General features: G+C 43.1%; 1 protein-coding gene across 11 annotated transcripts in view; it reads left to right on the forward strand.

Moving 5' to 3' along the window:
• Positions 1 to 14,726, forward strand: part of MEGF11 (multiple EGF like domains 11) — a 377,287-nt gene that overhangs the window by 246,418 nt on the left and 116,143 nt on the right. For all 11 annotated transcript variants that reach the window (XR_004002431.1, XR_004002432.1, XR_004002433.1 and 8 more), the window contains 3 exons: positions 1,587 to 1,707; positions 8,063 to 8,199; positions 14,164 to 14,376. Coding sequence is in view for 8 of the 11 variants with exons in the window: in XM_030578784.1 (XP_030434644.1) it covers positions 1,587 to 1,707; positions 8,063 to 8,199; positions 14,164 to 14,376 (471 nt within the window). In the remaining 3 variants the exon portion in view is untranslated. The remainder of the gene's footprint in view (positions 1 to 1,586; positions 1,708 to 8,062; positions 8,200 to 14,163; positions 14,377 to 14,726) is intronic.

A 14,726-nucleotide genomic window follows, 5' to 3' on the forward strand; every position in this document is an offset into this window, starting at 1 on the left:
CAAATTTCTAGCTTTGTGACTCCTGTTATCTGTAACGAGACTCATGTCGCTAAATCCCCATGTCCCACACTGAAAGTTTACAAGTTAGATTCACCAAATCTGCATATTAATTTTAGGGCATCTGAGTAATAGTTTCTTGTTTAAAATTGCCCACGGTGTAACGTCAGTTCTCATTAGAGATCTTGCCGTAGTTTCAGTGGTAATTATGCTTTTCAAAATTATTTAAAGGCAACAGGAGAATTTCCTGGGGGGAGGGGTATTTTGTTCCCTGAGGCCTACTGACAGCTTTTTGAAAATCTATGACAAATGCCCTACTTTTTTTCTGTCTGCAGGGTAGTTGTAGCTGTGTTGGTCCCAGGATATTAGAGACAAGGTGGCTGAGGTAATATCTTTTATTGGGAGCAACTTGTGTTGGTGAGAGAGACAAGCTTTTGAGCTACAAAGAGTTCTTCTTCAGTCCCATTGACACTGATGCAGACCTGAAGAAAAGCGCCTTGTGGCTGAAAAGCTTATCTCTCTCACCAACAGAAGTTTGATCCAATAAATGTTATTACTTCACTCACCTTGTCTCTCTACTTTTTTTTTGGGGGGGGGAGGGAGGAATCTAGCATTGTTTATGGGTCAGCATGAAGGAAAGAATGCTTATGCCTAGATAGAAAATAAAGATTGTATTAACCTGTACCAATAAATTGTGTACCTTTAAATATTTTACTACATACCTGATTTCCTTGCAATATTATGGACTCAGTCTTATAAGCACTTACTACCAAAGGTTCTGCTTACTGTTGAGTAATCTCATTCACATTGATGGGTCCACTTGTCGCAGTAAAGTGTTTGCAGGGTCAGCAACTAATATGTTGCGTGATCATCTCTATTTGGAGGAATAGTCGGTTGTTTGCTTGTGAAGAGCCTAATCTGTTAAAACTGGTAATATGAGAAAGCAGCAGCCAAATGTGGTGAAAAGCACCCAGGTGCAGAGAGCTAGCACGAGGCCTATCTGGGTCACTTCAGTATCATGAAAGCCATGCAGTCCTTGCATTGACCTCAGCAGGCATTGGATGAGAATTTCAGGGCCCAGGTGGCCTTGTGCCTGCCCTCCACACAGGGGGTAATTTCATTTGACATTTTGTAATAATTTTGGAAGAACAAAACACTTCAACGTTTTCCAGCATTTTATTCCTGTCGTTTTATTTTGTTTGTGGCTTGTTTTATTGCTGCGTTGTGTAATTAAGCTTTAAAGGCTTGATCCTGCAACCCTGATGTGCATGAGTTATCTTTACTCACGGGAGCAGTTCGACTGGATAAATGCATGAGTGGGACTTCATGCATGAGTAATGAGTACACACGTGGCTTGCAGTGCTGGCTCCTCAGAACACAGACACAGCGTCTTGTAGGAACTTAAATGTTGGAATTCTTGGTTAATTGATTTTTACTGTTGACATTGCCGATTGAAATGTCACTGATTTGCATCAGAGCTCCCGTGATGCTTTGTGGTGTGGATTTGCCTGTTTCTTGTTAATGTTTGCTTTTAAACTGTTTTGATTTGTTTTGTTCCCTCCCACATACCTCACTTGCCCCTCACCAAGCTGTGAAGAGCACTGCCCTCCAGGCAGTCATGGAGCTCAGTGTGAATTGCGCTGCCCGTGCCAGAATGGGGGAGTCTGTCACCATATCACCGGCGAGTGCTCCTGTCCTCCTGGATGGATGGTATGTAACAAGTTACTACTTACCTCACCTGTAGATCTTTGCTTAGAGTTACTCTGAAAGTACATTATAATTTACTTACTCACTGGCGATAGCTTGGGCTCCCTCTGTCTGCTCCCGGTATCCACCAGCTGTTTCTTGTCATATGCTTTGACTGTCAACACGTTGCAGTGGGACCCATCTCTTCAGTATGTGCATGTACAGCACGTACTGCATTGGGCCCCCAGGGCACTACTGCAGGGCAATAAACACATACGAGACTGTGACTAGCCTTAATGCACCCCCACAGGGGAGCGAAGAGGAATAAGGCTCTTCCACCCCCATATGGACCCTCCCCACATCACAGCTGAACTTGTGGAGAGGAGAGCAGGGGCTGCATGCCCTATGCTACTTCCCTGAGCAGCTGGGTACGGAGAGGGAAGAGAGGGGAAGGAGTGGGCAAAAGCGTGGCTCCCCCATACTCAAGTGCTCAGCAACAGAGCTGAGCCCGTGCTAGGAGAGGGACGGTGCTACACCCTGCAAAGAGCTGTAGCACACAGTTCTCCCCCTGCTCCAACAGCACCCTTGTGGGCAAGCAGGGAGCAGGGAGGAATTGGGCCTCTCTGAGTTACAATTCCTCCTTGCGCCTTCTCCAGGAGTAGTGCAGCTACGTGCCACCCTTATGCAGAACGCTGAGCAAATGCCCAACCAAGTCCTAAGCGCAGCGTTTTCATAACGGGAGAGGGAGAAGGTGAGCGGACAGCCGTGGTTCTGACAGGCAATGCTACAGAGAGAATAGATACAGCATCACGGGGCCACGGAGATAGGGTCAGTGCTACTGTCCTTACTCAGGCATAATTCCCATTGATTTTAATAGGAGTTTTGCCTGCATGAAACAGTTGGCCCCGAGAGAGCAAATTACCCTCCGCTTTAGTTTTGTTTGTCGAGAAAGCGGGACCAAACATTTTAAAAATCTTTAACTTTATCAATAATGTGATAATTAACTCTCTCCGGATTTGTCAAATCTCCCAGGCCTGCACACCATTCAGCTGTGCTTCGTTACCTGGCACTTTGCCAGTATTAGCAATTAGTCTCTTGGCAGTCCTGCTGGAATTGAATGGAAAACAATGCCTGTGATTTTTTCTAATACCTGGTATGCTATAAAGATTATCACACATTACAATTTGATGAGGATCTAATTCCATCTGGGAAGTGCAGGAGTGAGAGGGGACTTTGTATTCCTCTAGCTCTTTAAAGTACCTCCATGTGCAGGATGGAGGAGGGAGAATTATGCAGCATATCCTGTGTATGAAATGCTAATGTAGGGTACGTTCACTCAGTTCCAGCCTCTGATACACAAATGAGCATCTTCCATTGCCCAGAAAGGCATCCAGGTGCCGCTTCCTTGATTTTCTAGATGCATCGTTATGCTATGACAAATAGCCCGATCCTTAACAGTGTCCTCCTCATTGTCAGCAATCACAAGCTTGCGGGGGAATAGAACTGATGTTTAGATCCAAACACTGAAAAATAGTGATCTAAATGTCTCTGTGGTGTAACTCTGTTTAAGTCAGCGGAATTAAACCAGGGATGGATATAATTCAAGACAGTTTTTTCACCCCCTCTCTCAGTAATAGGAATCTGCCAACACACAGAGTGCAAAGTCATTGCTGGTGCAAAACAGTGCACCTTCATTGATTTCAGTGGGACTGGACCAGTTTACACCACAAGGAATTTGGCCCCAAAGAGGTTTAAAAAAGCCACGTTACCTGGAAGATAAACTTTGGCTGTGAGAGAGTTGTATTAGCTTCTCAAAGACATTTTGATCATGGTGCTAGCTCCAGATAAGATATTTTCCTCAAGATTCTGGTGGCAGGTTGTAAGATATCACAGGAGGATAGAGATGCATGAGCAAACCATCCCTTCAGACTTTTCAGCCTAAGCTGTTCTCTATGTTAAGAACTCCTAGTGGATCTCTCTCATAAGACACTCATAGCCAAAGGGAGTGGTGACACAGTGATGGCACGAAGCTGGTCCAGAAACAACCAGCAGTGTTAATACAGGGTAAATCACCCTCATTTAGCATTCAGTGGGTGAGCAAAAGACCGTTCCGCCCTGAGGGGTGGGTAGCTAACAGATGAGGCAGGCAACCCCGTTGTTTTTCTCAGGCTGGCAGGCGATGCTGCCACACTGCAGTTCCCCTGATAGTTGATTAGTAAAAAGGAATGAGCACCAATATGCCACCCAGAGATCTTTTTTCCTGCCACAAGTGCTCCCCTAATATTTGTACTGCACATACCAGTGTTTCTGAGAATCTGAACTGGACTCCCCCTTATCTGCTGTCTGGGCAGGAGACCTTTTCTCACAGGGTGGAAATGTCACTAAAGAAAAACAAGAATGTAGAGAAAGTTTTAGAAATCTTTTACGGTGCAAGGTGGTCCCTTAAGGAGAGCGCTACAGCACCGATGCTGCTGAGCAGCTGCAGCTATTCGTTCTGTCCCATTTGTGCTTGAAGTTTAGAATTTTCTCTGCAATACTCAGTGTCCTAGAGGGACTTTCCTGAAAACTCTGTTGTTGGCTGATTAGTCTCCAGAGGAAAACCTGGAGTTAACAATTGATGTGTTTGAACTGAGCATAACTAAAAATTGAAGCGAGAGATCAAGTATTCTGGGGGAAGAAACTGAAATTATAAGCAGAAGCATTCAGCTTGTAAATGTTGGGATTTTAAATTTAAGGGACTCTCCAGGGTTTTCATGAAAGGCTGAAAATCCAATGCCTAGAGAGAGAGTAACTAATTCCTTACTCTTGCTGGAGTTTTAACTCTTGGCACGTGCCGTGGCTTGTGCAGCCAGACACAGGTGGGCAATAAATGAGCAGAAGAGATGGGGCTGCTAACTGTTCATTTTATTTTATAGTATTGATAGTCTTTCTTGGACAACTGGAAGTTTACTTGGAGAGGATACTTCAGACTCTGTGTGTGCGTGCGCGTGTACTGGAGGTACACTGCATGTGTGTACTGGAGGCACACTGCACGTGTGAGAGAGTGAATTCTCCCTGGATTTATACTCCAGTACTGAGTAAATTTACTCACATTTTATAGTTCCTGGGACCTGTCCCACGGCACTTTCTGTCCCTCCTGGGCTGCACACATGGGAGTTACTAATGACAGGTTTGCTTCCTTAGGAGCTGTGGTACCTAGGGGACTAGGCATCAAACTGAATGGGTAAAAGTGGACTAGGGAGGTTAGTCTCTGGTTTCCCCTTGGATCAGCCTCTGAGGGAAGCTGGTTCTTCTGCCCCTCAAGCTGCCTTGTAAAACTCTCTCCTTTGAAGGGGGAATCCGACAGAAATGCAGTGAGTTACAATAACTCAGTGTTTAAGTATTTATTTCCCCATGTTTTTTTCACCAGGACAACATGCGGTCTGTTGTATGAAGTATTACACTAGAAGAGTAGCTTCTAATGCTAAAATGTATTGGGCATTTTTCACTCCAGTGGATGTGGGTGTTGGTTGGTGGGTGCTTTAACCTCCATCTCAGCCATGTGCAGGTTTCTTTTTGTTGTTGTGGTTTTTGTAAAATGAAATCAAGGATGGGGTGGGAAGACCTTTTCTAATAATCTTCCTAATAATGCTGAGAAACTGTATTAAAAGCAGAAGCCTGAGAGTTTGGGGTCTTAAAATATAAACTTTGCTGATAAGATGCGTAAACTACAAGAAACTTCAGTCTGACATTTGATCTTCCACAGAGCGGTGTTTTATATTCTCTTAGCACAGATTAATGCAAAAAGTTATGTCTAAAGATTCCTTTGGCTCCAGGGGATAGATCTCAGAGTATTACTTTCTCATTGTTTGTTGATAGAAATCCTGTTCTTTTTGAGACATGAAGTGAAAATGCATTTATCCAGATAAATGGATACCTGCATTTCCAAATTTATAGTATTGCTTATTACTCAAGCCTGGAGAGACATGTTTGTTACAGCAGAATCTGACTGGTCTTGAATTGAGGCCAAAAGGTCTGTTTTCTAGCTAGGGAACCACCTATCACAAGGCTGAGAGAGGCTTAAGGGATCTGATTTAGGGTTAGAGAGAGAGGCAGCCTTTCCATTGCGGATGTGTTGCTATTACAGACTTCCTAAGCTGTGCCCCGGAGGAGGAGCTGTAACTGTGAATATCCTCATTTGTGATGCTCCGTTTTTCATTTTTGTGTAAGATTTATTCAGTGTGTGCTTTGTTTAAAATGAGGAGCCTCTGGCACTTGGTTGGGGAAATGAGACTTCACAGAGACCAAAAAAAAGAAAAAAAGTTCAAGGAAAATCCCCACTGCTTTTCTGTCAAATGTTGTGTGTGGTAGGTGATGCAGGCAGTGCCTCCAATACTTCAGGTTTCCCAGCACGTTCCATTGAAAGACTCTGCCTCAGTTGCTTATACCATGTCCAACTTGAATGGTTTGGGCTGAAATTTTGCGTGCTTGGTGTCTGCCTCAGGCTGAGGTTAAGGGAAAACCTGTTCTTTTGCCCATGTTACAGTCTTACAGCCTTTTAATTGTGGAGCTCTAGTGCCTCCATGCTTTGGAGCAGGAGTTTGAAATTTGGCAGAAGCATCGCCCTGGAGTTTCAGATGTGCCTTTAACCATCCCTGGAAAAACCTGCTCAAATTTGGCGAAGTTGTGAGCCTTTGGAAATGTCAGTTGGCACATGCTCAGTAGTGACTTGTTAGAGGTTGGCAGCTCAATTGTCCCAAGACGCGACCTACGCTGAGTATGTGCTATCCTAGGGCTACATGGGCGGATCAGGACTTTCACAGCAGTTGCTCCTCCTGGGCGTTGGGGGGGTTGTTATGATACTGGCCCTGGAACCGAGAGGAGGGAGGCTGTCTCTCCCCGGCTTTCAACTCTTCTGCTGCTACTGCCCAGACAGCATAGAGTCGGAGGGAAGAGAACAAGGGGGTGGGAGGAGCAGAGGGATGGGGGCCCAAGACATGGAGCCAAAGGGATAGGATTGGGACTGGGATGTGGAGGTCCCAAATGGGCCGCAGGTGGCGTATGGGCTTGCTGGTGGCCTCATGCCCCTGGGTGAGTTTCACCCCGTGTGAACAGCCAGTTGTTTGTTGAGTTGTGATGGGAATATTTTCTTTCCCCTTTGATTTCAGTGGGAAGAGCATTCTGAACTGACTGTAATTAGGTTTAAAACTTCCAAGTGAAAAGGGGCTGCAGGAGCATATTTTAAATGAACATGTTTTAGTTTATAGGCCAGTGGGGTTTGGGGTTTGTACATGATGCTCATCTATCTGTGCTGGATAATTCTCAGCCGGTCTAAAGGCTGGAAGTAGGTGTACAGAGAGATACTGAAGTGGCAGGTTTGAGGGCTGTCCATAAATTACGGAATGCATTAGCAGGTGAGTGGGTCCTTAAATGTGTGCATTTGTCTCAGTGTTACAGGAGGTGAGTGGATCTTGAAAATCACCAAAAAATGTGGTACATAATTTATGGACAGCGCCTTATGTAGCGATGGCTTATGCAGGTTAAATCAGAGGGCTCGTTCCCTGCAGAGGTCGAGGTTGGAGGCTGCAGAGAAGGAAGTTGGGGCATGGCTCTGTAGCTATGCAGTTGAACATCACTGGGGAATTCAGTTATATATCTACAGATCTTGGTTTGTCCGTGCAGAGAGATGCCAGGTAGATGTTCCTTGCATCACGCATTGGCTTCAGTCATGTCAGCAGGCCCCCATGTCCTCACCCCACATGGCTGCAGGGACAGAGCAGAGGTTTCATTGCAGTTACTTCTCCTGCCCACCAGGCACCTGCAGTAGTGATGGGCCTTGGGAGCCAGATGGCCTCTCTGCCGCCTGTCTGGCAACTGTCCGCTCCCCCTGCTGGTTTGCAGTCAGCATAGTGCCCCTAGGTTAGAGGAGGAGACGCATCTGTCTCACTGCCTTGCTGCAGAGGAGGTGAGGGGCCATGGAAGGGGGTAGGATTGGGGCAGGAGTGTTAGAGTGGCCAGAGGTTGAAAGGCAGGACAGGCTGAAGCCAGCTGCCCCTGGCACTCCTCAAGCCCTCCCACCTCTGCTTCTGAGAAGTGCAGAGTCTGTATCATTCTTGCCTCCTGCTACACCTGCTGCCTTTGCTTGAGGAAGCCCCCAGAGAGAAACCAGTGACTTGTCGTCAGCAGGGAGACACGTTGTAAATGGAAGGCAGGAGTTAATTTGGGTGGCAGAATTTTTAGGCTTGTTTTGATCTTATCTTAAACCATGTCCACAAGAAACATTGCCAGCTCATTTAGATCAAGGTGTCACAAGACGGACAAATAAATATACTATCCAGAAAGAAAAGCTCAGAACATTGCAACTTTTCACTGAAACACTACTCTTTCTGCACCTCCCTAGGGTTTTGTATGTGCACAGCCATGCCCTTCCGGAACCTTTGGAATTAACTGCAGCCAGGATTGTCCATGCCATAATGGAGGACAGTGTGATCATGTGACAGGAAAATGCCTGTGTACAGCTGGATATATGGGAGACAGGTAATAAAACACATTGCTCTTCAATATTAATCTTAGACAATCTTGCTCTCTGGAAAACAGTGTGTTCCATTCCTATTGCTGCAGTTAGGTGCCTCTTCCTTGAGCAGTTCAGCTTTATAATATGCCTTTTTATTACTTTTCAATGGCAGTGCCCGCCGTTTACTGTTCCTTTTATTTTATTTTATTTTTTTTACTGTAACTTAAAAATTTAATGGATTAAATTAAATTTAGATATTTACAGCGACAAATTTAATAGAAAGCATTACATGTTTACAAGATATGTAAATGAACCATATTTATACAAATTAATATCCTCAAGAGTAAGCAATGCAGCAGTTTAATATGTCCTTCCCTTCCCATCTGGGTTGCTGCAGTTTCTGACACGAGAAAAAAGTGATAAATCCTCAACATTTATAAACCAGAGGAGCTACCTTAATTTGATCAGAAAAGATGATATTGTTTTACAAAGCTGTCTTGGATTAAGCGACTTCATCAAATCCTATACATCACTTAAATCCAGCTTAAGTGATAGCTCACTGAATTTTATCCCTAATGCTGTGGTTCTCAACCAGGGGTACGTGGGGGATGCAGAGGTCTTCCGGGGGTGCATCAGCTCATCTAGTATTTGCCTGGTTTTACAACAGGCTACGTAAAAAGCAGTAGTGAAGTTGGTACGAACTAAAATTCCATACAGATAATGACTCGTTTGTACTGCTGTATGCACTGAAATAATATTTATATTTATATTCCAGTTGATTTATTTTATGATTATATGGTAAAAATGAGAATGTTAGCAGCCCTTTTTCAGTAATGGTGAGCTGTGACACTTCAGTGTTTTTGTGTCTGATTTTGTAAGCAAGCAGTTTTTAAGTGAGGGTATGCAAGGCAAATCAGATGCCTGAAAGAGGGACGGTTTTGAGAGCCACTGCCCTAGTGCAGAAGGACGTTTAGAGTGTGTTGGAGTGTCTTATTTCCTTTCATCTTTCTTTGTCAGCTATTCAGAGGACACAAACAAACCAGCCCTAAATTCTACACTTACATTTAGAAGGCCATTCTGCTGTGTTGCAGCCATGTAACTTCTGTTGAAATCAGGTGTCTTCATGTGACTGATGCCAGTGTTTGCTTTGGGAAATGTGTCAAATAGCAGCTGCAGCTAGGTAAAGCAGATGGAAGTAGATGTCATTCTAGGGAAGGTTGCTTTAAGGAAAATCCCCTGTTCTTACAACAGCGCCCTTTATAAAGCTGGTGGTTGGGACCTCATGGCACAAAGCCAGTGCCCCTTTAGTTGGGGGAGCCTTTAAATGTCATGGCTAATCTTAGCTTTAACTTTCTTTTTAAATATGGAGATAGCTTTCCAGTGAAAAGTAATCATCAGGGCTGAATGTCTGTCGTGGTGATTGTGCCTGAAATCAGAGGCTCTTTGTACACTTAAGCCTGGTCTACACTGGGAGGGGGGGGATCGATCTAAGTTACACAACTTCAGCTATGTGAATAATGTAGCTGAAGTCGACGTACTTAGATCTACTTACCACAGTATCTTCGCTGAGGTAGGTCGACTGCTGACGCTCCGCTGTCGAGTCCACCTGCTCTTCTTGGCTCCAGAGTCGATGGGAGTACTGGAGTCGATGGGAGAGTGCTCGGCGGTCAATTTATTGCGCCTTCACTAGATGCGATAAATCGACCCGCTCTGGATCGATCGCTCCGGAGATAAGTGTAGACATGCCCTTAGCCTCAGCTACAAAGGACTGGTTTTGAGGCCTCTGCAGCCAATGGCTTTGGGTCCCTGGTTTGTTAGTTGGGAGACTCAACCGTGCTAGAGCTATTGTGAGCTCCCAGCCAACAGCTAGGCCAGCTCCTTCACTCCATTGCCAGCCACAAGGGGGCATGGCGCTGAAAAGGAACTGGCTCTGCAAGAAATAAAGGGAACTGCCCCCAACACAGGCAGAGCACATGCAGCAACAGGAGCAGAAACATTCCCTTGGGGACTTGGAAGAAGAGACCACAAGTAGCGGGCAAAGGAAGAAGGGATCGAATTTGCCCGTGCTCTTGGCAGCAACCCCCAGAGCCAGGGAACGGAAAGGCGGGAACCTAGCGATGTGGGGAGGGACAGAGGAGGACACACAGGTTGAGCTTTAGAGGGTGTGTGTGTGTGTGTGTGTGTGTGTGTGTGTGTGTGTGTGGCTTCTGGAAGGAGATGGGATCTCAGAGGGGAGAGAGAGGAAATATTAGGGGCCAACTGGAAGGTGTAACAATGGAAAGTGGGCAAGCCAGGGGGATAGAGAGCTGTGAATATGGGCCCCGATCCAATCAAAACTTCTAAGTAAGTAGGGCCTGATGGAACTGCTCAGATGCTTCGCTGGACTGGGAACTGTCAGGAGCAAAATAGACATGAAGGACAGAAGACGGGGGGGGTCAAGAGGAAGTGAGGGTATCCCAAAGGGAAGCAGAGGAAAGGAGATGCATCTGTTTTCAAAGCCAATATGCATAGACTTTCACACTCGACTTCTCTAGCAGCAAAAGAGGCTGGGAGCAGCCTGGAGATTCCCACACCTTATTTAAAACACTCTTCAGTTTAGATGAAGCCTGTAAAGTTTATGGGAAGCCCAAAGAATTACCTTATCGATGGATAGAATCCTGGCTCAACTGAAGTCATTGAAGAGTTTTGCGACTGAATTCAGTGGGGACAGGATTTCATCTGTAAAAATTTGTTCTTAAGGTGAGCACTCTTGTCTTGCCTGTTGGTAACTACAACTAGTTAATGGTAAATCCCCCATTGACTTTAATGCTGTGATTTCACTCAGCTGGGGCAATGGGACAAATTAGTCAGATTCATTTTAGGGCTCTAGTTCATTTTGCTTTCCAGGTCTCATACTATCATAATGCCACGACATACATTGCAGCCACAGCAAGGGAATATAGTTTCCAAACAAAACAGTATTTTCTTTGACTTTTTTTTTAAATCAAGAGAATATTTCTATTAATACTAGATCTTGATTATCTCCCGATGTTCTTTTTTACTTGTCTGTAAATAGCCATATACAGTTTGGAGTCCTGTAAGACAGATAGTGACATATAGTTAGATAAATGTTTGTGGACTTAACCAAGACACACGAGCCTGTAGAAGTGTAATTCTCACTTTTTGTTCATTCCCTGCTTTCTGGGAAGTGGGACCACGCCACTTAACCTATAACAAATGGACAAGCACTATTGATAGTTCCAGATAGCTTTGTGCTGAACTAAAATAACTTAAGCGCCCATGTAAATGTCTGTATTGTAAATTATTTGAATGGAATAATAGCAAAAGCACAACTGGAAAGTATGAAAATTTTATGGCTGACAACAACAAAAAGTGAACCTAGCATTTTAGCTGGGTTTTTCATCTCGTCATTGAGCCGATAGATTGAATCTTAATAGGATAAATACTACATTTGTTATGATAGAATAAGCAAACCTGTTTTGTTTGTATAAATATTTCATAGCTATGAAAACCATGATCTCCACAGTTTTTAAGTGTATTTCTGATAGCTTTTGTTATTGTACAAAAGGTGATCCTTGTAAAGAAAACAGAGCCATTATTCTTCCATAAGAACCATTCCTAGCACTAATATTGGAAAATAATGTAGGTGCTTGTAATATTTTCTTCTGCTAAACAGGCTGTCTTATGTTTAATATTTTGTGAAATTGCTTCCATTAATTCTACAGGTGACAGCCATATTATCCCAACCCAAATAATTGTAGAACATATTAAAGTTCAGTAGATATTATAATGCGAATCTCCCCAGATAGGCAGAAAGCAATGTAAATTAAACAAGAAACACAACTAGGGCTTAGCAGCTCATTTTGTAGTTTAATTGAGCAATGTATCTGGTTGTTAATGGTGTTATGGACACATTAGATTGATATGTTGCTAAGGAAGGATGTTTCAGTAGAAAGCTAATTCCTGCTATGATTATCCTTATGTTCCAGAGGAATCGTTATTAGTATTCTTTGTATAAAATTCATTAGCAGTAGCTGCTTGATCTCCAAATAAATAAGTTGGTTAAATTGTTAGTAGAAAATGGCTAATTATGTAAATGGATTAGGTCATCAATATTTCATTTCCAGATGCTTTTTTTCCCTTCTATGTAATGTTTCATCTTCTATAAATATAGAATGATATAGTGCACCGTCGACTGTGCATTCATCTTGTTGAGTACAGTAGTCTCCTGTAGAGCTGCATGTGGCAATGGAAACAAGACATCTTAATACATTCATTGCATTTCATTTGTTTTAAGTGTTTCAGTTCTATTCCCATTATTCCTTGTTGGCTATTACTCCACAGTTGGACGGCACTGAGGACTTCAAAGCTAGCAGCCAATAGTTAGCTCAGGGTGACTTAAGACTTCTTTCACTGCCATTTTTTCCACATGTTCCTCTAACTTCCAATCCCAAGTCTGAACTTGAGCAATATAACAACGACCATGCTGAAATATGCTGCAGTTAAATCACTAGCTGGGCTTTTTTATTTTACTTTGTTTATTTTTAGTAAAACATCTTCATCTGAGGCTGCGACCGTGATTTCTCCTCTTAAATAGTGAGCGTGTTCATTTCAATTTGTTAGGCTTGTGTTGTACCTTAATCTTTTAGATATTAAGTCTCACATGCCAGCTGTGAAATGACCTGCAGAAAGACATTTAACACTGACCTCTCTCCACTGCATTTACAGTATACATTTTAGTCAATGCATGGGCTTAAATTAATGCTGATAGGCGATTTCCAGTATCTGGTATCCATGAGATAAGGGAATTGGCTTTTTAAGTGAATAAAGCATAGCTGTGCTTCATGATGAATCATGTAAACTGAGGTGCTAATATCTTGTAAAATTCGGAACCCATCAAGTTGCAGCAGGCACAGAAACAGTTCCATTTTCTAGGACTTTTATTCAGGGCCGGCACTAGGCACCAGCAAAGCAAGCACATGCTTGGGGTGGCACAATTCCAGGGGTGGCATTCTGGGCTGTTGTGCCCTACTCCCTCCCCCCCCCTTTTTCCTTTGCTTGGACAGTTGTGCTTTTGGAGCTTAGGGCAGCAAAAAACCTTTCAGGTAGGAAATGTGATCTCTTGGATTGCTTTGCACAGCACTGTGAAACAGACTGTTCAGAATGTATTGCCCCAACATTTCATAAATCATCCAGTAGGGAAATATTTGAAATATTACAGGAAAGGTGCAGTTAAAAACAATCTGTATATAGTTTCATGGGGTTCTATTTTTGTGTGTATCAGGTATTACAAATGTTGTTAATTCTGGAGAAGAAACTACACTGAGGGTGAAAACTGTCTGTCTGAGCTTTTGTGCTAGTGACCATCCCTGTAATAATAAATGAAAAGAGGATTTTAGGTTCCGACTGCTGTAGATAGACAGTACATATGCAACAAGACAAGGGGCCAGTTTCACTTTTGTTATAAAACAGGTGCAAAAGCAGCATAAAGGGAAAATAAAACCATTTTTTGTTGTAGCACATTTTTCTTAATATTGCTTAATTGATCATGCTTATTTTTCAGCCCTGATTAGCATTCCGAGTGTATGGTACACATTTAAGGAAGTGTGTGTGTAGGGCTTTGAAAATTAGAAGAAGGCAAATATAGATGACTTTCTTTCAAGAAAGTAGCTAATTGTGTATCAAATTGTTCATGCTTTCTGAATGCAATTATTGAGGAAGTGATAGCACAGTCACTTTGTTAACACTAGTGTAAATACTGTGAAATTTAATTGGACAAAATAAATACACTTTAGGTTAGCAGCAATTTACATGCTCAAGATAACACATCACCTCAATGATTTCATTTGTTCAGTACATTACTTAAATAAATGAGGTATGATTTTATGCTTAATATATCAGCCAAAATATTCCCTTGGAAAAGTCATAAACGGACTAGCCTCTCTTTAGCATTTGGCTTTCATCAGATCTCACATATTTCTTTGCAGGTGTCAAGAGGAGTGTCCTGTTGGGACATATGGCTTTCAGTGCACTCGAAAATGTGACTGTCAAAATGGTGCAAAGTGTTACCACGTAAATGGAGCATGTATGTGCGACCCTGGGTTTAAAGGGTTTCGTTGCCAAGAAAGAATGTGTCCAGAAGGGCTTTATGGCCTAAAATGCCACAAGAAATGTCCTTGTAATATTAACAACACTCTCAGGTATGTACATCATACTTTCTACTAGTAGCTGGACTAATAGGTACAAATAAGAAAGCATTGAGGAAAAAAATTATATTTGACTCCATCCGTTTCTCCCAGCAGTTTTCTTTAGGGCCCTATCCAACTCCTGTGAATTATTTCTTGGATTTGAGTGACTACAGGCTTGGTATCTTAAGTCCCAGTTCAGCACAAGACTTAAGTGTGGGCATAACTTTAGGAAGATGAGTAGTCCCACTGAATTCCTAAACATTCTGATCTATGTCCCAGTCTGGTAACCCTTGCTCATGTAAGTCAGGATTAGTCGCACAAGTAAAGGCTGTAATATGAGGTCCTTTATGGCTGTGCCTACC

This window comes from Gopherus evgoodei, chromosome 10 (genome assembly GCF_007399415.2).
Source record: "Gopherus evgoodei ecotype Sinaloan lineage chromosome 10, rGopEvg1_v1.p, whole genome shotgun sequence".
NCBI lineage: Eukaryota > Metazoa > Chordata > Testudines > Testudinidae > Gopherus > Gopherus evgoodei.